Below are 25,629 nucleotides of genomic sequence, written 5' to 3' on the forward strand. Positions count from 1 at the left end.
GTGCTGGGGAGGAGCCCGGGAGGAGGAGTGCTGGGGAGGAGCCCTGGAGGAGGAGTGCTGGGGAGGAGCCCGGGGTAGCGGAGCCTGCTTTCCCAAGCAAACATCTGTCCTGTTTGCTTTCCATGAGTCATGGGGGTGCTTCTGGGTACAAATCAGGCCTCAGACTCCAATGAGCTATCGAGGTAGCGGGTCCACTTTCCCGGTTCCAGACCGCCAAAGCGACGGGGCATGGGGGAACCCCCAAAGCCTTCTGGGGTCCGGCCAGTGTCCACCAGTCATCAGGGATGGTGGGCTTCCGATCGAGGGGCCGGGAGAGCCGGCAGAGTCCTGAGAGGCGAGCTAACAATCGTAACGGGTGGAGTTCACAACAGAGCAGGGGAAGATGCCCTAAAAGTGTGGCAAGTGGGGGGCTCCGGGGCCAGCCCTACAGGACAGTTCAGGGTCCTCGGGGTGTTAGCTGGGGTGATGCCAGCAGACGAGTTAGTTAAAAGCTGGGGAGCGTCACGAGCAGAGCTCAGGGAGCAGCAAGGTTCCAGATAATTCAGGCGCTCCCTCGGGACTCAGTTTCCTCATCTGCAAATGAGCCGGAGCAAGAAATGGCCAACCGCCTGGGACAGCCTAAAAACACAACACGCGGATGCAAATGAGCCGGAAGCCAGAAGTATCTGATCAACCCCGAGATCCCGGCTGCTCAGCTGGAAACGAGTCTGGCAGAAGGAGGGGAGAGATCCCGGCAGGGGCGCAGCCAGGTTCAGAGGGGGTGGGGAAAGAGTTTATCAATAAATGAAAATGCAGAGAACATTACGTTTTTAAAAATAGCCTTTTGTTTCCAAGTTTCATGCATGGGTAATTTTACAGCATTGACAATGGCCGAACCTTCGTTCCAATTTTTCTTCCCCCCCCCCCGCCCCCTCCCCCAGCTGGCAGGATGACCAGAAAGGGAGCGTTGCCCCTGCCTTCTGCTGCCATGGGAAGGGTCCTCCAGGGAGGGTTATATTGCTGGAGGACCTGAGGCAAGACAGAGATTAGGTTTTTAATATTTGAATAGTGGAGAATTTGGGCAGGCCATCGAACGGGTCTCATGTCCAAAGATGGCCGACCCCTAGTCCGCTGAATGGGACTCTCCAAGCATCCAGGGATTTTCATAGGGCTCCAGTTAGCGGGAAAACAAAGGCAAGGGGGGAGAACATTGGGTCAGTCATAATTTCAGGAAGGACATAAATTCTGATAAGAAGGTCTAGAGGCAGAAAGTCTGGGACCAACAGGACCGCGACACTGCCCGGGCATCTGAGATAAGCCGGCGGGGGTTTTTCTGGAACATTCCAGGGAGTGACCAGAGCTTAATGGGGTAAGGAAAGGGGGGGTGGCCATAATATTTAAGGTATAGCATAATAATTCAGGGAAACTGAGGCAGAGAAACTGAAGATTACAGGGTCATAGAAGATAAAGCTTTTCAGAAATAAAACCAATTCAGCTAAAATTAGAAGCCCATGAGTGGAAAACGTTTCCATATTGTATGCCTCAGTTTGTATTACTACACAAGAGGGGCTCAGGGCCTTTATTTATTATTATTATTATTATTATTTAATAACTTTTTATTGCTAGAACCCAGGCCAGGGTAATTTTTTACAGCATTATCCCTTGCATTCACTGCTCAGGGCCTTTCACAGCACTAGGGCGGCTCCAAGGGCTAGGTGCCATTCGGACCTGCCTCCTAATTTCAGATGAGGAAACTGAAGGATCCAGGGACCCCCAGAAAACAGACTCAAGCACTTTTTCTTTATTATTCTATCTTTTTATTGCCAGAACATGTGCAGGGAATTTTTCAGCACTGACCCTTGCAAAACCTTCTGTTCTAACTTTCCCCTCCTTCCCTCTCCCCCTCCCCCCATGGAGGTAGACCAATACTTGTTAAACATGTTAAAGTATGTTAAACACAATTCAGATCGCCGGGGCCTCAGTTTCCCCTTCTACCAAAGGAGGGTCAGCCTCTGAGCGCTGGTTCCCCACCCCCCACCCCGTAGCCTCGGACCAGTTCCTGCCCCTGGGCCTCAGTTTCTCAGTTTGCCCCTCGTGACCCGGGCCCACCACGGGTCCCCAGGGCAGCGGGGAAGAGTGGGGGAGGTTCTTGATCTCTGCCCCGCCCCTAGCCCCACCCCGTCTCGCTCGGTCCTTCCCCGGGTTTCCCGGGTTTCGGACTCTACACCCGCTCCCAGTCACAGCCCCGAGGTCTGGACCGCCGCCTCCGTCCTTTTCCCGCCCGCGCCTCTGATTGGACAACGCGTACCATCGGCGTGAGGCGGGCCCTTTGAAATTGGCCAAACAGAACGCGCGGCTTGGTCGTCGTCCGTAGCTTATTGGCCGATTCTTTCATGTGGCGGGCGGAGCTCGGACTGCGCGGAAAAAGGGAGCCCTAGAGGGCGAGGCAAGCTTTCCTGTCAATCAGAGCTCTGCTCCGGCGGTTGGCTGGGCGAGGTCGGGCTTCCAGGAGAAGAGCGACCCGTTCAAGCCTGTGATTGGCACGGTAGACCCGAACGGCGTTCCCTTGTTGGCCAGTGGAGACATCCATCTGTGGAGACGCCGATGGGCGTGGGCGAGAAGGCGAGAGAGCGAAAGACGCCGCCGGAGCTCAGGAGGGCGCGGCGAAGGCAGGGGCGGGACCACGCTGCCTCCCACCCCCTCACTCCCGGTCAGTTACGGGGGCGGGGCTCAAAGGGGGCGGGGCGGCTGTGTCAATACGGCGGCTGAGGCGGCGGCTGAGGGTCGCGACTGCCCCGGAGCCCCGCGCGCATCCTCGCCGGACCATGGAGGCCGTCGAGAGAGACGAGCGGCGGCGCAAGGTGGAGGCCGGCCGGGCAAAGGTAGGGCCGACTCCTACCTCCGCGTGGGACCCCCGCGCGCCAAGCCCGGGAGTGGGAGGCCGAGGGGCCCGAGGAGGGGAGAGAAAGTTGCGGTTCCGAGAGAGCGGGCGGGTGCGGCCCGGCTTGGGGCCCGGTAGCTTGGCAGAGCCCGATCCCTGCCGGGGGCCGCGCCTCTCCCGCGGTCTCGCCCGGAATTCTCCACCTTCTGGCCGCCGCCATCTTGAATCCGCCGCTCTTTCCTAAGCACCGCCCCCTGCTTGCCTGCCAATAAACGTGGGGCGGAGGCGGGATCAGGCCTGCTTCGCGAGCCCCCCCCCCCCTCCGCCCTCCGGGGCTTTGACCGTGACCACCGAGTCTCTCGGTCCTCCGACATACTAGAATGGTCCCGGAAGTGCAGTAGTCCGGCCGGAAGCCAACAGCATGTATTTCCTGCTGCTCTTGGGGCGCGCCCTCGGGGCTGTGGGTAGGGTTTGGGGCGGGATTGAGGAGGGGGCGTGTGCTAGGAGGGCATCCAGAGCTGGGGCCGGAGGTTTTTTCCTGAAAGCCCCACCCCGGAACCGAGAGTGACCTTTAAGGTCTTGGTGTTCTTCCTCATTGTACAGAGGGAGAAATTGAGGCCAGCCTGAGAGGGCCAGGGGTCTCCTGGTTGTCGACCTCCCAAGCCAACTGTTGCAGCCCCTCCCTTTAACAAGTGGGGAAACTGAGGCCTGGCCACAAAAACTCAGTGCTTGGTGCAGTCGTCATGGCCCAATGTCCATCTAACTGCTTGGACAGATGAGGAAATTGAGGCTGCTTGAGCAGGCAGGGACCTCGCGGGCCAGCTCCTCGAGCCCCATCCTTTAGAGAGGTGGGCCAGTGGTCTGCCTCTGTTCCCCACCAGGCCTGGGGAGGCCAGACCTCCCCCTCCAGGAAGGGGATGCGTCCCTGAGCCTGTAAAATGAGGCAGCCGCCCCAGGTGACCAGCAGTCATGTGCTGGAGCAGGACAGTCATCCCTCCTAAGGTCTGGCCTGTGGGGCAGGCCCTGGAGGAGGGGGAATCGTGCCAGCCACCCGGGGGCTCTGCCAGGCGCTGGAAGGACACTCTCGTGGGCACGTCTGATTGGCTTGGGCAGCTGTCATTAGCAGATGGCTTAGTCAATAGAGGGGGAAACTGAACTCCCCCCCCCCCCCCCTGTTGCTCCTCACAACCCGACGAATCTGCCTACCTCCTGGTCGGGGAGCCTTGATTTTCGTCTGGGCGGTCCTAGGCACCAGGATGGGGAGGGAGGTGCTGAACCAAGTCACCTCTCAGAGCTGAGCCTGCTTCCCAAAAGAAAGGAGAGTCGGCCATTGAGAGTCAGTCCCGATGACTCTTCGAAAGAGCCGTGTGTAAGTCGTGTCCATAAAGCTTCTGATACTGTACTTTAGATCGGAAAAACCAGAGCTGGCATTAAAGAGCAGTTTTCCCCGAGATGACCTTGGCTCTCGTGCTTTTGAAATATTAATGGAAAATTCTGGCTCGATGCAAGCAGTGTAGTTTAAAAGACTAATTGACTCTCAGCTCAAGAAGCTAAGGAGAGATGGGTTGTGATGGGTGACATTATTTGGAGGTCCCTGGTGCTTTGTGAGCTGTGATAGGTCAGAAAATAGAACATCTGGTTTCTCAAAGAAAGAGGAAATTGACCTAACTTAATTAATTTTCTGCTATTTCGGTACCCGTCTCTCAGAATCTGTGGCGAGGAAATTTACTCTAGATTTTCTGATGCGGGGGGCAAGATAACAAAAGGGAAAGATTGGCCTCTCGCTTCATTTCTGTTCCCGCTGAAGTTAACTGCCACTTGATAAGTTCCTGCAAGTGACCAAGTCTGGCAGGCTGTTCCGTCTGCTCTTTGTATAAGGAAATTAGGAAGGACCCTAATAAACCGGGGACTCGGATGTCATTTTTGTTTATATTCGAGGCTGCCAAGCCATCACCGGCTGTGTGATGGGTTCGGTCAGGGCTGTCGCCTTGCTCGGCTACCTGGGGCAGAACAAGCCTCAGTGGTGAGGGGCTCCAGGCGTGTGTTTATGGACAGTCATATTCAGATACTCCATGTCTTCTTCCCCGGGTGTGGTAACTTTGTGGTCTTGTTATTTTTTTCTCACTTATCTCTGCCTCTACTATTTCTTAACTTTCTTGTGTAGCTTGCTCAGTTCCGACAAAGAAAGACAAAAAGCGACAGTACGGGTCCGAAGAAAAAGGCGTCGAAGAGGAAGAACGCGACTGTCCATGCGGCTGTCGAGGAGAAGGAGAAGGAGTGTGCGGTAGCGAGCCCGGGTGGCGAGCTCCCTTCGGACCTGGAACAGAGTATGGACAACGGGGCGGGCGGCGACGCTGCAGAGTGGGTAAGCGGAGCCCCGGAGGCCACGTGGAGCGGTTTGTGGAGTGTGGCCTGTGGCTGTTTGTTTGCTTTGCTTGATGATTTGTCGTGACAGTGCCTCCGTCGTACCTCACTAACCTCTCCGTGTTTGGTCTGTTTTTGGCTGCCGTAAGTGGGAGGATGGGTTTCTTGTTTCCAAAAGGTGAGTGGTGCTCTCTTTTCCCTGATGTTTTGTACCTCGTGACATGATCATTTTGAGAAACTCTTAGGCCTAGTTGTTGGGTACATGTTTGAGAGCATTAACTGGCCCCGCACGGTTGGGTTTCCTCCTAATTCCAATGAAGAACTCCCCAGTTGTCTTTCCCTCTTCCGCTTCCCCTTTATTTTGCTGCCCTTAATGTGAGTAGGGACCGGTGACCGATCCCATGGGGCTTCAGTGGCCTGACTTCTTCCCCGGGGCGAGGGTGAGCAGCTTCACAGCAGAAGCTCTGCGGGAGGAAGAGGAGGGGAGAAAGAGGAGGAAGAGTTTTGTCTTGCTTCGTTCAAGATGCTAAGCAGAAGAGAGAAAAGGGGATGATGTCAGTCAGTTGTGTGGAGGAAATGTGGCAGGAGTAACTGCTTTGGGGAATTCCTGGTTAAGGGTTCCGCCTCAGCTAATGGAGGCCAAGCTTCTTGGCCCTGGGCTTCATGCTGGCGCCTCTGTGGGCTGCAGGGCTTCCCTTAAGGCGTGGGGAACGGGACTGCTCAGCTCAAATCTTACAAAGAGAAGCCTTTGAATTTTCCCCCTTTTTTTTGCTGAGGCAGTTGGGGTTAAATGACTTGCCAGCTCACACAGCTAGGAAGTGTTAAGTGTCTGAGGCCAGATTTGAACTCAGATCTTCTTGATTTCAGGGCCAGTGCTCTGTCCACTGCGCCCCCTAGCTGCCCTGAATTTTTCCTTTTTAAAAACAATCGGGAATGGGAACTAGACTGAATTTATTCCAAAGGAAAACAAGAAAACCTCTAAATGCAGAACTGTTGATAGCATCCCGAAATGAAAATGGCCACTTATCACTGCAGTCTTCTGGGCCTGTATATTGATGGCAGTTTCCTTAATTTCAGCTATTTTGAATGGTCACTTTTCCTTTTATTTGCAGGGACTTGCAAGTAGTAGATGCGGAATAAATATTTGTGGGTTGATTTTATCTCCAACCAGTTTCCCTGCCGCCCATCCCTGATACATGAACATTTTATTCTCTTCCTTTGGGAAATTCAGGCAAGCAGCTCGCATGGGCAGTGGGAAAGTGGAGCTGTGAGTGGCACAAAGTGCCGTCCTGTCCCCGTGCCGGCGACTGGCAGAGGACGTATCCCGCCCCGCCGCCGTACCTGCTGCCGCTGCCATTTCTCTTTAGGGAGCAGCTGGAGATGTCATTGACTCTACTTTCTCCTTAACCCTCTTTATCCCTTAATTGATAAGGCTGAGAGGGAGCTTTGTCAGTGACAAACTCTACCCCCAAAAAGTTCCCAAAAGGCTGAGAGGAGGAATATTGAAAATTCTCTTTACATGTTATTGAAAAAAGGCAAAATATTATTAAGCCAGGAAAGGAAAAGATTTCATCCTCAGAAGCTGCTGCAGAATTGCAGTGGACTTTCCTTCTAGACCTTGCAAGCAATGAATGGAAGGTTTCCTCTGGGCTGCCTTCCCTCTGCTAAAATTCGCCCCTCGTACAAGGTTGCCCCTGTGCTTTCTGCAGAATTAGTTCTAAAGCCATCCTTGCTTCGCCGTTTGGCCGGGAACCCGCCAACGCCGGCCTGGGGGTCTCGGCGCTGTCCCCGCCGGCTCTTTCGAGGTGCTCGATGCGACGTGAGCTGGTGGCCAGTGTGTGTGAAACGCTGGTGTCTTTCTCTGTACAGGACAGCGGGTCTTTCTTGGGCGTAGATCCCAGCGTGCCTGAAGTCCCGAAGACTCGGGGGGAGATGAAGGTGCTGGAAGAGAAGCCCGAGGGCAAGCAGGACGACGCTGACCTGCCGAGTCAGCAGGCGGCCGAGTTTCCGCCGTGGCTGGCCTGGTGCTCGGAGGCCTCCCAGCTGCAGCAGGTAGGAGCCCGTCGCCCTGCAGAAGAGCCCAAGGGAGGGCGGGGGAGGGGGGGGAGGAGGGGGAGCACCTTCCCGGGACTCTTGGAGAGGCTGCGTCAGGTCTGTGATATTGGAGGAAAGAGAGGGCTCTGCTGAGGGTGGGAGGGTCCGAGGGCATGCAGGAGGCCCCGGGCGGTGGGAGCCAGCCTTGGTCTTGATGCCAGTCCTGTGGCTCTGGTCGGGGAAGGGCGCTGTGAGCTTTGGGAGGGGACGGGTCCTTCGTATAGCCTTTCACACTGGGATCGGGATGAATTTCTTTTGAGTAGTTGGCTTGTTTTGTTGAATGTAAGCTCCAGGAGGCCCAGGGCCGTCTTGCTTTGGCATTCGTAGCCCCAGTGCTTGGCATAGAACGTGTGTTTAGACATTTCATCTGTGGATTTCTTCATTGTGTTTGGCTGCTGTTGACAACAGCCTTTTCTTAGTGTAGAATAAGCGAAGGTCAGTGATGGGCCAGAAGCATGTTAGGCTGGTTCAGGCTTCACCTGAGTGGCCGCTTCTTACAGTTTTCTGTCTTTGAGGATGCAGGCCGTGTGGGCCGGCGGCCTCAGTCGGGAGCGAATTTGGGATTCCCGCTTTCTGTTTCTGCGTCTCCCCTGCTGGCTCCTGAAGGGCAAACAATGCACCTTGGTTTTTGTTGGTTTTTCTTTTTTTCAAATAATAGCTTTTTTACTTTTCAAAACACGTGCAAAGATAGTTTTCACTCTTGCAAACCCTCCCCCTCCCTTAGACAGCAAGTGATCCAATATAGGTTAAACAATTCTTCTCTATATATTTACACGATTATCGTACCTCACGAGAAAAATCAGATCAAAAAGGTGAAAACGCCACGTTGGGCTCCCCACTCGGTCCCCCCAGTCTCTCTCCATCACAAGTCTTTTGGAACTGGCCTGAATCAGCTCATTGTTGAGAAGAGCCACGTGCATCAGAACTGATCATCGTATAGTCTCGTTGTTGCCGTGTGCCATGATCTCCTGGTTCGGCTCATTTCCCTCAGCATCAGTTCCTGTCAGTCTCTCCGGCCTCTCTGAAATCCTTCTGATCATTTCTTACGGAACAATAATATTCCACAACACTCGTATACTACAATTTATTCAGCCATTCTCCATGATGGGCTCTACTCAGGTTCCAGTTTCTGGCCACTACAAAGAGACCTGCCACAAATGTTTTTGCACGTGTGGGTCTTTTTTCCTCCTTTAAGATCTCTTTGGGATACAGGCTCAGTAGGAACACTGCTGGCTCAGAGGGCATGCACAGTTTGATCCAGTTTGCTCTTCACAATGGCTGGATGTATTCACAGTTCCACCAACAATGCATCAGAGTCCCAGTTTTCCCACATCCCCTCCAGCATTCAGCATTATCTTTTTCTGTCATCTTAGCCAGTCTGAGAGGCGTGCAGCGGTGCCTCAGAATTGCCTTAATTTAGAATGCATTTTGTTCTGGGGGTTATAGCAGGGGGCCCAGCTTAGCCATAGAGTAAATACCTCAGTCATGGCAACTTGGGGAAACTGTCTCCTGATGACCCTCATGAGGAAGGAAAAAAATAGTCCCTGACACCATGGGGAGCGGCCATGGAGGTAGTGGTTGTTTGCTCTTCTTGAAGAGGACCGTGACGAGAGGGAGGGGAATTGGATTTAAGTGAGGGGGGCTGGGCAAAGTCACTGGTTTCCCCTCCAGAGCCGCCTGGGTCCAGTGGCCAGGTAGAGATCAAGCCGACGGGATGGCTTTGATTGCCACGGGAGAACTTGGCCTCTTTAAGCGAAGGTCTTCAGCAGTTTGGCTGAGCTTGTACCCCCTCCCCTCCCAGTCTCCAGCATCTGCTGAAGGGAATTGTTAAGGAAAGCACGTGGAATTCCCCCTGGGGGACCCATGGAGTGTCCGGAAGAGCTGGCCACCTCGTCACACTGTGACATGGGAAATCGTGCGGTAGAAGGAAGCTAAGCTCCCTCAAAAAAAAGCAGAGCAAAGCCCCCAAAACTCAGGGGCTGGAGGAGGCGGAAAGATGCTTCAGGCCTGCCTCTGTGGCTCCTGACCAGCCGCCCTGCCTCTGGATGCTGTTGCCGGGGGGACAGTCTCATGGCTGCCTCTTGCAAACTGAGGGACAGGAGGAGGAGAAGGGGCTTCCCAGCATTCCTGCTCCTCGGGGCATTTAGAAAGGCTTAAAATAGAACCTTTCTGGGCGCTTTAATCAATTAATTCACAAAGCCAGCATCCTAATAAAAGCACGGTCATTTGGCCATCTCTCTTAGACCAAAGGCAGTCATGGTACAGGGCTCGTGTGCCAGCCTTGGGCAGGCTTCGCTAAGAATTTTCCCCACCCGAGCCCGAAGCTGACCACGACGGCTTCCCCACCTGGTGCCTCTGAATCACAGAGTCCAGTGTCGTCATCCGTAGTGTCCTTCAAAGAGACTGAGCCTTGAAAATCAGGTCTGAAGAGGGCGACCTCCCCAAATCGTTGGTTATCATAATCATTTCTCTCCCTGTCACTGCCCCTCAAAGGATGGCAGAGCAGAAAGGGAAAGTGAGGAAGGAGAAAGCCAGGGAGGCTTTGCCGTGGGCTGGAGGGAGGCAGTTGGCGTCCGAAGGCAGGTGAGAGGAGCTTTGTGGGTCGCTCAGCGGGTGAGGCTGCCTTCTGAGGCGGGCGTCAGGCTCTCCCCGTGAGGGTTCCCTCCCTTGTTCCTAGAGCTCAGCCTGCCATGGCGGCTCCTACTATGCACAGATCCTGTTCACAATGGCTGCCTTTGCTGATAATTCTGAGGAGTGCCCAGTCTAATGAGGGTGGCAGCCAGGGCAGGGGAGCAGCAGGGGTACCTGCTCATGGTGGGTAGCGTCCGAAGGAAGTATTTCGCAGCTTCAGGGGAGAAGGATCGGGGCCCTCCTGGAGAGGAGCCTGAGGAGGCCGCACAGGGAGGGAGGCCGCGGCTGGGGAGGCGTCTCGTAGTTGGGCTCGAGGCGGTGAACAGCCGAGCTGTCTCTGAGGGTGGAGGGTGGTCTGTGGAGTGAGCCAGGGTTCAGGGGCAGGGGGTGAGGAGGATGATTGCCGGGTGGTGAGCCTGAGGCTGTGGGTGGATATCCTCCATGTGTGGTGTTCTGTGGGGAAAGAGACTATCTCTGAATATCCTTCGTCTCCTTGGTCAGAGACAAGGAATGGTGGCCAGGGCCTGAAACCCTCGCTGGAGCTCTCTGGGACCCTGGCAGATGCCAAGATTGCAGCTCTGGAGCTGGGAAGGACCCTCGTCCTTCGCCCGGAGAAGCAGCCCCCTTCTTTGCCCCGCTCTGATTGGCTTCCCCTCCCCCTGCACAGTCTGAAAAGGACACCCTGGGAAAAGGGGCTCGGTGGCCTCTGGGGACAGCCTTCTCGTGCTTCCAGGAGCGGTTCCTTCCAGGCTTTTCCCTGCCCTTGGGTGCGGACCCCCACCTCTTGGGGCTGGATGAGAGTCCTTTACTCTAGACCTGTGGCTCGGGCCTGCGTGGTCTGACAGGGCGGGGGAGGTCTCAGTCCATGGTCAGTGCCGGCTCCGTGGGGAGCCGAGAGAGGGTCGCTGGGGCCCTGGGCTGCCCAGTGGGCCGGCTGGCATTGCTGCTCCAGTCATTGCAGGGTCAGATCTTTGAAGAGACCTCAGGGAACTGGTTCGCTGCTGACTCACTGCCCGCACCTGAGCATGGAAGGGGAGAGAGGGGCTGCCCAGAGATGCCCCGGGTCAGGCGGTTGGGGAAACTGAGGCCCAAGGGGGAAGTGGCAAATGGCTGCAGGCGCACAGGGGGCGGGTAATTCTTCCGGTGGCCCTTGGCCTTCTCTGAAATGATGCGGCCGGAGGAGACTGAGCCGCTGGCCCTGGGGCAGGGATCGGTGGGCTCTGGCCTGGCCCTGCCTTCATTTTTCATGTCAATCCCGGGGATCCCTTGATGCTTCGCTGGTATTAGAAGTTAGAAGCGTGTTTGTGGGCTCCGGAAGGATGGAAGGGCCCAGGCCCATCCAGACGAATATGGCTAGCAGAGCCCGAGGCCTTGGAGGAGGCCGTCTTGGCAGATTGTGGCCCTGCAGGGCCTAAGTGCGGGCTGGGTGGCTGAGACCCGGCCCAGCCTTGAAGGGGGGAGGCTCGGAGGCCTTGTCTCTGACCGGGGGGCCTCCCACGAGGCTCCTGCTACTGCTGGCGGGCAGAGCTCTGAAGCGCACCCCTGTGGTCTGAACATGGAGGAGGCTCAACCGTGTATCGCCCCGAGGGGGCCTTTTCTCCCCCCTGAAAGCTCTCTGTTACGCATTGGCCCCTTGGTAGGAATTAGCGATGGCAGTCCGGGAAAGAGACAAAATCATTGTCCGGCTGAGCAGTAACCTTCAGCAGGCGAGGCAGAGTCACCAGCATGTCCAGCAGGAGGCGCTGCTCCTGGCCACTCAGATGCATCATTTGCAACATCAGTTACAAGAGGTAATTTGCCGTGGAAGAACATTTTGGATTTTTTTTTTCTGAGGCGATTGGGGTTAAGTGACTTGCTCAGAGTCACACAGACAGGAAATGTTAAGTGTCTGAGGCCAGATTTGAACTCGGGTCCTTCTGACTTCAGGGCTGGTACCGTCTCCACTGCACCACCCAGCTGCCCTAACATTTTGATTTTTAAGAAAAAACTTTTTTATAGAGGTCGGCTCTTTTCCTTTGGAAAAAAAGTTTTGGTTTGCAGCTTCCTGCACTCACTGCCGCGGCCCAGCCTTCCTCGGCCCACATGGGGTAGGGGCAGACTCCAACGGGAGGCCTGCTGCGTGACGTCATGTGGACTAAGGTCAGGCTGTAGCCCTCTAAGGGTTATGGGGCACGCAGCAAATACCCTCTGCCCTCTGAGTAACCCTGTGAGGTAAGGCTACAGTTATCCTAGCTTAGTGGGAGGAGGTTTCCCTTCCTGTGCTGTCGACACAAGGCTTTGTTTCTTCAGGTGCTTTAAGGTCCCTCTCTGCCCCTCCTCCCTGTTCCCTTCCACTTGTTTGTTCTCCCTTTCCCTTTGGGGTTTGGCTCACTAGTTCCTTTTTCTGTCCTGCTTTTATCTGGCATACGATTCTCCCCCTTTTTTTCTTCCTAGTAACTCTGACCCGAATTCTTCCTCCTCTCCCCTTTAACTAGTTCTGTTCATCATGTGGCTCACATGACTCAGAAATCACTACTTCACAGAGGAGGAAGCTGAGGCAGGTGGAAGTGAAGCGACTTGCCCAGAGTCGTGTAGCTAGTAAGTGTCTGAGGCTGGGTTTGTTCTGACGTCCTTTCCTTCTCACTCCTCACTTTGAATCATTTCGTATAAATATAAAAAAAAAAAATGACAATCCTATACTAAAACTTGTTCATCTGTTCCCTGATCTCTGGAAATCCCCTTGATGTCCACTTCTTAGTCCCTCCCAAAAGATCTGCTCTAGATATTTTTGTGCATATAGATCCTTTTCCTTTTCCTTTTCCATTTTTTTTAAACATATGAATGGAAAGTTCTGCAACTTTTCCTTTGAACTTTTACTCGTGGTTTTGGTGGATCACAAGGTACGCACAAGTTTGTTGTTCTTTGGGTGTAGTTGCAGCTTTTTCTCCAGATGGTTGGACTAGTTCACAACTTCACACAGTGCATTAGTGTCCCGGTTTCCCCACATCCTTCCCAGTTTCCTTTTTTGGTCATCTTCACCAATCTAATAGGTGTGGATGCTTTCATTTGCATTGTGTTCATTAGTTGGCAGCCTTTTCCAAAAAGGATTTCTCTTCTTTCCTTTCTGTCTCCTCGTTCTCTGACTCAGGACCCTTAGTTCTGTGTTGTCCTCACATTACAGAGTCCTGGTTACAGAGTCCTTCATCTCCTCAGGGTTGGACTCTTTATTCATAGGGGCCTGAACTTGTTTTCGGGATTTCCTTCTATTGTTACTATTTTTCCTCTTGCTCTATCTGCTTATTTTCAAGTTCTGAGATGTTTTCTTTCCGAGACCTTGGTGCTTTCAGGGATTTTCACCTCATTTTCCCTTATTGTTCACTTTCTGACTCTGCCCCCTGTTCTGTGGTTTCCTTGGAAGCTGGATCTCAGTCCTCAGCCTTGCCCCACACTGGGCCGCTCCTAGCAGCCCAGCCCAGGCCCTTTCCCCAGCTGACTTCTAGATAGTCAGAAATGACCCCGCCGTGGTGAGTGCTGCACAGCCTCCTGTGCGCGGGCCTGTCCGGCTCCCACCATTCTTCGTTCTCTGGCCCAGCAGCAGCTGTTTGGAGAGGGGCCGTGCCGGCCGCTGACGTTACATGGGCCGTCCGCGGCAGCACTGTTTGTCTGTCAGGGCCCGAGCAGACTAGACTCCCTTGGTTCGGGGCACGGGGTAGAAGGGGAAGACGGGAAGATGATATCCTAGAGTTGGAGACGGCCGAAATGGATTCCTTTCTGGTGCGTGATTTCTGTTTTGGAGAGATTTGAGAGCTACAGGAATTGGAGAAAACATCTGGTCCTACATCTTGTTGCTCATGTAACCCAGAAATCACTATTTTACAGAGGAGGAAGCTGAGGCAGGCCCAAGTGAAATGACTTGTTCAGAGTCATATAGTTAGTAAGTGTCTGAGGCTGGGTATGTTCTGAGGTCCTCCTGGTCCTAGGCCTTGCGCTCTGTCCTGGGCCTCCCGGCTGCCTCAGCACTCTTGTTAAATGCTTATTCTGTACCAGGTTATACGTTAAGTGGAGAGCAAGAAGTGTTTTCCCCTGCAGAGAGTCTGGGAAAGCTAGAGGGTGAGTCTCCACGTGAAGGGCTTTGAATGCCAAACCAAAGATGTGAGATGGATGGTAGATCCTAGGCCTTGGGCACTGATGACTGACTGGAGTAGAGTCAGGGCGAGAGAAGGACCCAGGACGAGGCTGGCAGGGAGGCCCGAGCTTATCCGAAGGGGCCTTAGAAGAAACCTGGCAGAGGGTAAGGGGGCGTGGGGCTGAGGGCTGAAGCTTGGCTTTGAGGCCTAGAGGGGGATGGTGAGCACAGTTCTCAGCAGCTGTGGGTTTGGGCTCCCAGGTAGGAGCTCTCTGAGTGTTGGCCAGGAGTGCAGGAGCAGAGCTTTTATTGGGAGGAATTAGCCAGCCTGCAGCTTGGGGCACGTGATGTCCCTGGGCCCGGAGAGACCAGGAAGAAGCAGTCAGAGCCGTGGCAGGAGGGTTATCCAGCAGGGGAAGGCGGTCCCTCATCCACTCTCAGGGTCTGCCGGACTGGACGGCCGAGCCAGGAGCGGCTGCGGGGAGGGTCTCGTTGGCACAGAGGGCTGGACGCAAGAGGAGGAGAGGCCCCTGGGCCGGGGAGTTTTTTCCAGAAGCCGCTCCCACTCACTGCTGTGTGACCCTGGTCACAGCCCTCCCCTCCCTGGCCCCTTCCAGGCCCAAATTGAGAATCCTGAAGATTCTGAGGAACAAATGGGGGTGAAGCGGAGGGAGCAAACAACGGGAGCGTGGTCCCGAATTGAGTTGGATGAAATGGACATCTTGAGGCTGCTAGGAGCCACCGGGGGTAGCGTGTTGAGGGGTGGGATGGGAAGGCCCTGGCCTCAGACACTTCTGCTTCCGGTTCCTCATCCCTAAAGTGGTTGCGGTGTCAGCACCTACCTCTTAGGGTCATTGGGAAGATTAAAGGAGCCAGAACGTGCTGAAGCTCTGGCCGGCCTGAAAGAGCTGTGGGGGTATTCAAGGCAAGGTGGGATGGCCAGGTGTTGGGCCTCAGACATCCAATATGGCCCGGATGGGATGGTCACAGAGACCTTTCCCACTCTGTCTGGGACTCTCAGAGCAGGAAGGGCGTGAGGGATCCAAGGGAGTGGTGGAAGAGCAGTGAGGTGATCTGAGGGATCAAGAGGGGGCTTTCATTGCAAGGACCTTAGCCTCCTCTAAGGGAGAGGGGAAGCCTTTGAGAATGGGGGAGGATGGGAAGGGTGAGGACCACATCCTGATCGGGACTCACCGCTGGGTAGAGCAAGCACTCTCTCTGCCTTTACACAGTTTGCTCTGATGTGTGAGGAGCTATTGGGGATGGGGGAGAAGGCAGGCACCCCGGTAGCTTCCTTCTTTGGAGAGTTCACCGGCCAATCACTTGGTGTTTAGAATAGTGAGCTTCTGAGGAGCAAGATGCCGGCCAAAGGAGGCCCGTTACAGCCCCGGCCCCTGGCAGCAGCCTCTCTGCAGTGCCCGCCGGAGCCGAGCGCTCCCCTGCAAGGTCCATTCCACAGCACTCCCCTGCAGCTCCAGTACCACAGGGCCCAGGATTTGGAGACACAGATAGCAGCGAATCAGCAGGTGAGGAAGGTTGGAGGCTCCCTCAGGGGCCTTGGCTGGAGCAGCCCCTCTTGTTCGAAGAGGCTCTTTTCTGTGGGGAATCAAAGAGCTAGAGCGGCCCTCGTGACTGTACAGGGTTCAGTTGGGACTCTGCAGGACCCGCTAGGCCTCATGTCCTACAGGTGCTGGCTGCCTGACCTCACCCTGCTGAGGCCTTCCCTTCTCTGGCTTAGCAGACGCCCATCCCATGCTGATGGAAGGTGGGGGGGATGGTGTGTCCTCCCTGAGAGGTCACTGGAGTGACTACATCACAGGTCCAATGGTCCCCAGCCGGCTCTCCCTAGTCACTCTGGTTCTGTTGGAGCAGAGTTACCCCATGTAGATTAGAGAACCAATTCCTTGTTTGTGTTCCAATTAGAATTTTATTCTCCCAGGGCCTTCTTAGTGCTTAATAATTGGCTAAAGTGCTTTGTTTCCAGAAAGGGACAGTAAATTCTTTTGTATTCAAACAAGGGAATTGTCTCTGCAGACTTGGGAAATCTCCAATTAGGAATTGTCCCCCTTGTGACTAATTGGAAGGAAAAGGCCTTATCTATACCAAGGTCTGATCAGAATTTGCCTGGAGTCATTTGGAAATCATTGACTCTGGTTTTCCTTAACTTCTCCATCATCCTACATAATTTGAGACAATTTTGTGGTGATGTTGGAACTTTTTTGCTACTAAAAATTAACTTTCTAAACAAAAAAGGCCCCGGTGGGTCTAGCCTGTGCTGACTTATATTTAAGTTAACATTAAGTCCGGTGAAATAATAACTGATTGTTTTTAATTAATGTGCAAATTAGCATGGCGAGTTTTCTTCTTAGTTGATATGTAACATTTTATTTTTAAGAATGTCAAAGATAAAGAGAAAATTTCTGCCGAGATGGAAGAACATTTGAAAAGTGCCGTTGAGGAGCTGTCATGGGTGGTCAGAGAGGAAGAAGGGCTGAGCAGCAGCGTGCGAGACCCTTTACATCTTGTCCACGAGGCCGTAGTTTCACCAGAGCAAGGTGTTTCAGTGAAAGATGCAGAAGTCAGACTGTTAAACCAGGAAAAGCGAGAGTGTGTTGAGGAGTCCCAAGAACATCCCCTAAAGGAGGTTTCTGAGCTGCCTCAGGATCCGAAGCGGGAGCCTGGGCTGGGGATCACTGAGGTGAAACGGGCTTGTGCAGACATCGTGGATGGGACATACAGGAAAGCAGGTGGGCCCACAAGAGCGGGAACCCTTCCACTTAGAGGCCCGAGAGACAGGGAGCCACAGAGCCTCAGTGGAGTTAATGCCAATTTAAACGATCAACTCCGTGAGTTGGATCTTCATCAAAATGGCTCGTGTGCAACACCAGAGAGCCAGACGGCAGCTTTTCAGGAGGAAGGAGATGAGACTGAGTGGGTGGAGGAAGCTGTGCTGGAGGATCTTAAAAGGAAGTTTTCACCTGCAGAGAAACACTTGGAGAAAGCTTGGGACTCCGAGGGTGATGAGCAAAATGGGGGTGAGGAAATGCAAAAACTCAGCTCCCGTGTGCAAGGAGTGAATGGGGAGCTGCTCCAAGAATCTGAAAAGAGCAGAAACCTCCAGCTGGAGGATGTCGGGGAAATCACTTCCCGTGAGCAGGAGAGAGCCTTGCAAGGTGCCTTTGGTGCCCAGAAAGCTGAACCGGAGAGGCTGCGTAGTAAGGTAGGCCTTCAGTCGGGAGAGCCTCCCTGCCATGAGTTGGAATATCAAAATGTTCTCAAAAGGTTCAGTTTGGAATCTGAAGAAAACCGATGTTTAAAATTTGACATGAGTGAGGAGGACGAAACGATTGAAGATGGCCCCCTTGGTGGGGAAGCGCCAGTGGAGGGAGTGATGTTAGAGGTAGTCACTGGTGACTTGATGGAAAAGTACCTGGTCTGCAGCGAACAAGATCATTTGAGTGTCTCTGAGACACCCGAGTATTTTGACATAGAAACTGCTTTTCAGAGTAAATCCGAGAGAGGGAGTCTGGGCTTCGTATCAGACGAGCTAATCATCGGCTTTGATGAAAAAATGGATTCCGGTGACTTGTCAGAAGGATTGTTTGCTGACCCGGTGACAGACGTGCAGTACGGCAGGGGCTTCTCTCGTGGAGACTTATGGGAGTTGATGGACAAAGATAAGGTTTACTTGGGAGAGCGGTGTGGGAAGTTAAATCAGCTACCTATAGAAAAGAAGATGGCCCTCAAGAATTTCTCTCAGGAGATTGAAAAGGCTGAGGAGACATGGTGGGAGGGGGGCCACAGCCTCCCAATCGAACTGAACCAGGAGGGGGAAAGCTCATTTTCTTGTGCTGAGATTGTGCCAAGGCTGGAGGAAGAAGCTGAAAATCCAACGGGAGCTGTGGCTGCAGCTGGCGGCGTCCCACATTCACAAGGCCCATCTTCAGCGTCTGCTCAGGGTCTTCTCTGGCCTGGGATGGTCGAGATCTGCCCTGTGGAAGTGGAGAGGGGAGCAGGAGAGAGGACTTCCGACTCGGCGCATCTGCACAGTCAGGAGGAGGACAGGCTGCAGGGCCAGCTGGATGCCCACCAAGGCAGAAGCCAAAGATCTGCCGGGCGCCTGGGTCAGAAAACCACTCTAGAGGAGGCTCTGCTGCAGGAGGTGGAGACCCTGAAGGCCGAGATCGCTACTAAGGAAAGTCTGTTTACCCAAATTGTCAAAGAAAAAAATAATTTGGAAAAAATGTTTTCTAAAGATAGAGAAAATCTTGAGGAAAACATATTCGAACTGACTGAGAAAATTAAATGCTTGGAAAAAGAACAGCGGTGTGAAAAAATAGAATTAGTGGGACGGTCTAAATTGGCTCCTTCAGAGGGTCAGAAACCTGATGCTGAAATAGAGGCAGAAGACTCAGATATCATGCAAGCAGAGAATAACCCGATTCCACCAATGGTTTCCTTGAAAAATGCTCTAGCAGACCCCCCGTGGCGGCCGCAGGGGGAAGCACAGAAAGCTGCTTGGGCTCTGGAGGACGTCTGGTCGGAGCTGAGCAGCCGCTATGAGAAGCAGATGACTCAGTTGAAGCATCAGCAGGAGGCCGAGAGGGCCCAGCTGAAGCGGGAGCACCAGAAAGAGGTAGGCTGGTGGGGCGCCGAGGGCATCCGTATTTTCCTAGGTGCTCCGGGTGGAGCTTTTGAACAGAGCCCTCTCCTTGTCCTTCATCTTATTTCTAGGTGGAGGCCATGAGTGAACAGATGAAGGAAGAGCTGGGCAAGCGGCAGCACAAGTGGGACGAAGAGCGGAAAGAACAGATTGGCATGATTAAGCAGGTATTCCCGTGACCGGCGCGGTCCTTCCTCTTGTCCGGGAGCCGTCCTCCGGTGGCCACGCCGGCCTGGCCGCCTCGCAGGCGCAGAATGAGGGGCTGAGGACCCTGCCCCAGTCTGTGAAAAGCTCCTAACGGCTTTGGTTCAAAACAAATGGCTATCGTAGCGTTGGGTTTTACGTCACCTAGATTTCATTCCTTTGTCAGAGAGCTAGTCCATAGGACAAAGACTTTTTTTTAAGAAAGGAAGAAAGGGGAAGGGAAGAAAGCATTAGCCACGGGCTTTTAAGGATCTGGGTCTAGAGATAGCGTTCCCCCTTGAGGCTCTGGCCTCTGCGCGGGAGTAGGTCTCACAGCCCTTCCGCTCAGCCCACCTTGTTCTTTGTAGTTTCAGACATTCACTTCTGACTGTTTGTGTTTTATTCTCCTTGTCGTATGTCTTTCGTCCTTCTGGTTGTCCTGCCATCCCTCTGCTCTCTCGCTGCTGTCTTCCGGACTTCCCTCAGTCTCTCCGTGCTTCTTTGCCTTGTCAGAGTCACCCTTTCTCGGAGCACAGCAATATCCACTCACAGTAAGGCTCTGGGGAGTTTAGCCATTCCTCAAACAACGGGCATCTACTTTGGTTCCGGTTCCGCACAAGACAGAGCGGCAATCACGATAAAGCAAAGCTACCATTTTGGGGAATGAAAGGAAGAGCTTCTGCCCAAATCGAATGAATGAATCTGGGATAAGGAGGGAGACAGATGATGGGAAAAGATTCTGTGTCACGGTTGTCTGAGGCCTTTGGTATCCAGCATATGTTGGGTATCCAAGATATCTCTATCTGTATGTGTATCTATCTGTACCTATATCTCTCTAGCCAGCAAATGTGTGTTTGTGCTCGTGTGCATTTGTGACCCCAGTTAAAACAAGCCCGATACTCCCCCTGAAAATTGGCTATGGTAACGAGATGGGAGTGGTCATTGTTGGGAGGGGTCCGGAAGCCTGATAAGCTGAGGCTTGTCTGAGCGGTGAGGTAGAGGAACTGTTTTGGAGAGCTGTTTATATTGTGCAAATGAGCCAGAGATTGTACTTAGGAGGCACATGCCCCAAGGGCTTGGAGAAGAGGGACGTCCCCATGGATGTCTGATATGGGCAGACTTTTTCTGGGGGCCAATAATGTTGCCATTCACTGGGCACTTTTTTGATCCCCAATGGGATTTTCACGGCCGATCGGACGGGAGGGAGGGATTGTTTCAGTGTTGGTCAGTCTGGACTTGGACAGATCGCAGCCAGCTAAGGATGAGGTGGTTAGGCCGGGATTCTTCCTTTCGCTTGGGATGCGTGGCCTCGCCCATCCCTCAGTGTTGCCTTTCCTCATCATTATTTTCTGCTTCTGGATGTGCGGCTTTATTGTGGCGCAGCCAGTGAAGCTTCTGTGATGATTCTTGTTGTCAAAAGAGGGTTGCTCAGTCCAGCGTCCACTGATTGTGCTCAGCTTGGGCTCTGGCTGACTTGATTTTGGAGGAAATTTTTTTTTCCTGAATTGGGGTCGATACTGACAATTGGATTTCTCTCTCCTGTGTTGAGCCTTTTCCATTTCCCCCGCTTTCCCTTCCCAAGCTTTTCCGATATCAGGTGCTTTTGAAGTCGTGGGAGAGGAAGTGGGGAGCTCCGGCGCCCGGTCATGGAGTCTTCTTGTCTGTCTTGTTGTAGACCTGTGGTTGGGGGCTGAGGGCAGACTTTGGATGCCAAGGGGTCCCATGGCCTTCCTCCATCCAGTGAGGAGGCCGGCCTGACGCATGCCGCGGCTCGTGGCCAGCCCCGAATCTGTGAGCCCACAGTGACCGGTGTCATGCCCAGGGCTGGCCAAGGATGAACTCTCTCCTTCCATACTTGGACCCAGGCCTTTCTTAAAAAATTTGATTTGCTCCTTTTTTTCTTGGTCACGGCCAGATTCTAGGTGTTCTTTAAGCACATTAGCGTGCATGCTTGTGGACTTTGTGGAGTTTGTAGCTTCCCTTTTTTCGAATCGTCTCTGTCCGGTTTCAGAGGCGGCGTTCCCCAGCGGACCACATATATTGGATTTGCTATTAAAGCTTTGGCGGCCTCTCAGGGCCAGGCTCTGGACTGGCGGAAACAGTCTTCGCTCGTGGGAAGTGACGGCCTCTGTCCCTTCTTTGCTGAAACCGGGCATTCACAATGATCGCTTTTCTCTCTCAAGATTCACGAGCGAGAACGTGATCGGGAGATTGCGGAGCTGGTCCGTAAGCATCAAGAGGAGCTGAAGCAGCTCCGGGAGGGACTTCAGAGCAAGCACCAGCAAGCGATGAAGGAGCTTCAGCAGCAGCTGGAAGCCTTCCATGAAACAGAGATGCAGCAAGCCCAGCTCCAGGCACAGGTAGGCTTGGGCCCGGCCCACACCGCGGGTCCTGGGCAGGGCGCTGTCCCCTTAGCCAGGGGTTCTGGAGGTTCCCTTACCTGCAGGCTTTCTTTGAGGGCCTATCCCTGAACAAGACTCCCCTGTGCCCCCCACGCGACACGTCTGCCTCGAGCTTTCCTTCAGAACCCCACCTTGCAGAGCTCGGCCTTCCCCCTCTGAAGAAGCTCTCATGGGTGTCTTTGTGATTTTTCTGCCCACAAGCCCACAAAAAATCTTGGGGGTCGCTCAGTCTTCTGGTCTGATCCCCTTTACCCCATGGGGTTCCTGGCTTCCTTCAGGACATGGCCTGGCCGGCTGAGCCTCCCCCCTCTTCCGGGGGTGTCTCCTCCCAGTCTGTTTGGACCCCCTTCAGAGTGTGTGTGTTAATATGGGGGGGAAGGGATGTGTGCACGTTGGCTTCTGGCCCCTGGTGCTCAGCCTGGCACCCAGGGTGTTTCTGCTCAGTCAAGAGCCCCATGCCCTGGACAAGCCAGCCTTCTCCTCTGCCACGTCCTCCCCTTTGCAATGGCCGGCTCCCACTGAGGCTGAGCCTGCTTCTTGCTTCTTGCCCAAGGTCTTTCTCTCCAGCTCTTCCTCTGCTCTCCCCTTCTTCCTTGACCTTCATCCTCTCCTGCCTCCTCACCAGGTGGCCAGACCATTTTGGCTTCAGCCTCGGCCTCTGGCCTTTCAGTGAGGGGCGCACCTTAAATTCTGGACAAACCGGCTGCTCTGACCCTGCCGTCCGAGCTGCTCTCGAGCCTTCTCCGGCAGCACCCTGGAGAGCAGCTGCTTTCCTCAGGGAGTTTCATCCAGAGCCTTAAACGCAGCAGGAACTTGTCCTTCATGAGACCCTCAGGCCGTGGGACAGCATGGCCCAGAACTGGCTGGTGTGGAGGCCTGAGGAGGAGGAGGCTCTGGAAGGGGGTGGGGGGAAGCAAGAGAGATAGAAGTGCCCTGAGCCCGGAGAGGTCTGCTAAGGAGGCCGCTTCAAAGCAGGGACCACGGGGGGCCGACCTGATCACATCCCCTGGCCAACGTTCCTGGGGAAATCGGGCAGGTGCTCCGGGAAGTGCTGCTTGCCCAGTCATTTGGCCCAAGCTGAGGAAGGGCCTGCTCCCCTGTGCCTGGCCTTGAGCGAGGCTCTTGTGGGGTGAGTCATTCTCTCATGAGGAGGGCCGGCCGAGAGAATGTTGGAAGGTGGAAAGGAAGGCGAGCCCGAGAAGGTGTCCAGAAAGGGGAGGCCGCAGGTCACAAAGGAGCCCATTAATGAGGCTGCTGCTGAGAAGTGGGAGAGCTGCAAAGAGGCGACCTGCAGGGGGCCTGGCCCTCGGCCCCCCGGGATCCCCCGCTGCAGCCACACGCAGGACCATCCGGCACTGGCAGGATCTGTGTTGGCCAATGCCTCTTTTCTGCTGCTTGTAGACCCTGCACAGCCTGGAGCTGGAGGCTCTGCGCCTGAGCCTGAGCAACATGCACACGGCCCAGCTCGAGCTGACCCAGGCGAACCTGCGCAAGGAGAAGGAGACGGCCCTGGTGGAGCTCCGGGAGATGCTCAATGACAAGCGGGCGCAGGAGGTAGCCCTCGTCCAGAGCCGCCAGCAGTTTGAGCTGGAGCACATCAAGGAGCAGCACCGCAAGGAAAAGGAGGACATGGCCTTGGAGCACCAGCAGGAGCTAGGTATGGGCTCCCGTCCCCGCCCTGGAGGTGCCAGGGAACCCCCTGCTGCTCTTCTCTGCCCCCAGGGGCCCTTGCCAGCATTCGTGGGTGGCTTCCTTCCTCGGGACTCCCAGGACTGGGGTGTGTTCACTGTGGGTAGCCAACAGTTTGTTATCCATTTGCTGTTCCCTTCTAAAAGGGAGAGGCCCTGGCTAGACCTCGAAGCCCTGGATCCTGGGTTCCATATCCCAGGAGGACCCTCTTGGCGCCTTCCCGGTTCCTTCTGGGCCTGACTCCTCGAGGAGCCGGCCATGTTGTGGCCTTCTGTCTGCCTTCTCATGCAGAGCAAGGGCGACGGCTGGGATCTCCTTTGGAGGCTCCCTTTGTTCTCTGTCTTTGTGCCCAGGCTGAAGTTGCCCAAGAATGGGCATAGTGGGGGCTTCTTCCTCCAATGTGGAGAGACCACCATGGCGTCATGCTAGTGTTCTCAGTGTTGCCCATCCCTCGGTTTTAGCATCTGGTCTGAATTTACCATTCGGAGTCCCCGTCCTGCCCCGTGGGACCAGCAGGACCAGCGCCTGTCCACTGTCCGCGTACTTGGAGACGCTCCCGCGGCCAAATCCCTTCCTCTGAACTCCGGGCCCGGCCCTCCCGGCAGCCCCCTTCCTTTTCCCCCCAAAGGCCGAGGGCAGGACAGAGTCTGCCGTGTGAGGCCGCGTTGTGTTCAGAGTGGCTTCTCTCTTATTTCAGCTGCCTTGGAGAAAAAACTGGAACTAGAAGTGGAGGCTCACAGCCAGACATTGGAGGTAGCCCCAGCTGCCTTTTTTGTCTTTGTTGGGGAGGGGGTACAGCACTGGGACCCCGAAACCTGCCTTGGGCTCCCCTGCACACACGCAGGAGCGGCAGACTTGGATGCATTTCTTTCCCTCTCCGTCAAATGGGAATTGCCGTAGGCTTGAGCCCCCCGTGTGGGGACGGTGGGGTGAGATGGGTCAAACCCTTGGCCACCTGGGAGGTGTCTGTGAGTCCCCTACTTTCCCCGGGCCTGCCTGCTGCCTAGGTCCTCCAGAGGGACCTGTGATCTGTGCTTGATGTTTTTCCAGACGCTCAAGGGAGACTGGGACTCAGAGAAGGGCTCATGCTTAAGAAGGCTCGAGGAAGAGCTGGCCCAAAAGCACCGGGCAGAGATGGAGAGCGTGCGCGAGGCCCTGAGGGCCCAGTTGGCCGAGCAGAAGGTGGAGCTGGAGAAGATGGCCCACGACAAGGCCCAGGCTGAAGGTGGGGCTCCGCAGGGGGCAAGGCGTCGTGGTCCGGTCCCCTGGGCCTGAACCCTTTAGGACCCGTATCTGCAGGGGGGCGCCCCGATGGAGAGAGCCCGGCCACAAAGGCCCGCGCTCCTGCCCCGGCTGTGGTACCCTGGGCGAGGCCTTCAGCCTCCGGCTGCCTCCATTGCCTCTCCTGCAATGGAGAGAGTAATGACAGCCGCCTCCCTGGGTCCTTGGGCGGATCCAGTGCCTCATTCTCCCCTTCTCTTCCCTTTCCCTCTGAAAATGAAATCGAAAGTGTGATTCTAAGCTTAAATCCCCTTTCCTTTTTATCTTTTAAAATACTAGACCTCATCTCGATGAGAATGTAAATGCCATTTCAGTGTCATTTCTTCCCTGGATGGGAGGGAGGGAGCCGCTTTCCTGTCTCTGCTCCTGGAGGAGGGTCCGTGGCTCCCCTGGGAAGGCTCTCTTGTCCGGGCCCAATGGGGCGGCGGGTTCGGGCGGCCGGCTGCGGCCGAGCCCTATGGGGCCAGGCTTGGGGAATGACCTCCCCTTTGGCCTCTTCTCCTGCAGCTGCTCTCAGCAGCCTTCAGGCCCAGCACCGGGCGGCCATGCAGGACCTTCGCCAGGAGCTCCAGCTTCAGCGTGACCAGTATTTAGAAGACATGGATCTGAAAGTCCGAGAGAAGCAGCAGGAGGTGGGTGCTGCACGGGGCTTTCAGTCCGGCCTCCCCAGCGGGGAGAGAACCTGGAGTCTCTTTATTTTATTTTTTTTTTTTTAAATAACTTTCTATTGACAGAACCCATGCCAGGGTAATTTTTTACAACATTATCCCTTGCACTCACTTCTGTTCTGACTTTTCCCCTCCCTCCCTCCACCCCCTCCCCCAGATGGCAAGCAGTCCTTTACATGTTGAATAGGTTACAGTATATCCTGGATGCAATATATGTGTGCAGAACCGAACAGTTTTCTTGTTGCACAGGGAGAATTGGATTCAGAAGGTACAAATAACCCGGGAAGAAAAACAAAAATGTAAATAGTTCACATTCGTTTCCCAGAGTTCTTTCTTTGGGTGCAGCTGCTTTTGTCCATCATTTATCCATTGAAACTCAGTTAGGTCTCTTTATCGAAGAGATCCACTTCCATCAGAATACATCTTCATACAGTATCGTTGTTGAGGTATAAAATGATCTCCTGGTTCTGCTCATTTCACTCAGCATCAGTTCATGTAAGTCTCGCCAGTCCTCTCTGTATTCATCCTGCTGGTCATTTCTTACAGAACAATAATATTCCATAACGTTCATATACCACAGTTTACCCAGCCATTCTCCAATGGATGGGCATCCTTTCATTTTCCAACTTCCGGCCACTACAAACAGGGCCGCCACAAACATTTTGGCACATACAGGTCCCTTTCCCTTC

The 25,629-nt window shown here is 54.4% G+C and overlaps 3 protein-coding genes across 12 annotated transcripts in view; all 3 read left to right on the plus strand.

Moving 5' to 3' along the window:
- The first annotated feature begins 1,639 nt into the window (after positions 1 to 1,639).
- Positions 1,640 to 15,756, plus strand: LOC127559418 (pericentrin-like). Its single transcript, XM_051993188.1, has 5 exons — positions 1,640 to 2,861; positions 5,025 to 5,225; positions 7,094 to 7,276; positions 15,389 to 15,580; positions 15,742 to 15,756. Exons 1-5 carry the CDS (start codon positions 2,805 to 2,807, stop codon positions 15,754 to 15,756), a joined length of 648 nt encoding a protein of 215 aa, XP_051849148.1. The 5' UTR covers positions 1,640 to 2,804.
- A 697-nt stretch (positions 15,757 to 16,453) lies between these two features.
- On the plus strand, positions 16,454 to 18,983 carry LOC127559776 (uncharacterized). The gene is made up of 2 exons (XM_051993786.1): positions 16,454 to 18,690; positions 18,789 to 18,983. The coding sequence occupies exons 1-2, from the start codon at positions 16,483 to 16,485 to the stop codon at positions 18,894 to 18,896; spliced, it is 2,316 nt and encodes a 771-aa protein (XP_051849746.1). The 5' UTR covers positions 16,454 to 16,482; the 3' UTR covers positions 18,897 to 18,983.
- Positions 18,984 to 21,087: 2,104 nt separating this feature from the next.
- Positions 21,088 to 25,629, plus strand: part of LOC127562547 (pericentrin-like) — a 77,142-nt gene continuing 72,600 nt past the window's right edge. For all 10 annotated transcript variants that reach the window (XM_051998349.1, XM_051998356.1, XM_051998357.1 and 7 more), the window contains exons 1-5: positions 21,088 to 21,260; positions 22,704 to 22,959; positions 23,689 to 23,744; positions 24,042 to 24,216; positions 24,780 to 24,904. In XM_051998349.1, the coding sequence (XP_051854309.1) occupies positions 21,189 to 21,260; positions 22,704 to 22,959; positions 23,689 to 23,744; positions 24,042 to 24,216; positions 24,780 to 24,904 (684 nt within the window). In that variant the 5' untranslated portion in view covers positions 21,088 to 21,188. The remainder of the gene's footprint in view (positions 21,261 to 22,703; positions 22,960 to 23,688; positions 23,745 to 24,041; positions 24,217 to 24,779; positions 24,905 to 25,629) is intronic.

Source organism: Antechinus flavipes, chromosome 4 (genome assembly GCF_016432865.1).
Source record: "Antechinus flavipes isolate AdamAnt ecotype Samford, QLD, Australia chromosome 4, AdamAnt_v2, whole genome shotgun sequence".
NCBI classification, from domain to species: Eukaryota; Metazoa; Chordata; class Mammalia; order Dasyuromorphia; family Dasyuridae; genus Antechinus; species Antechinus flavipes.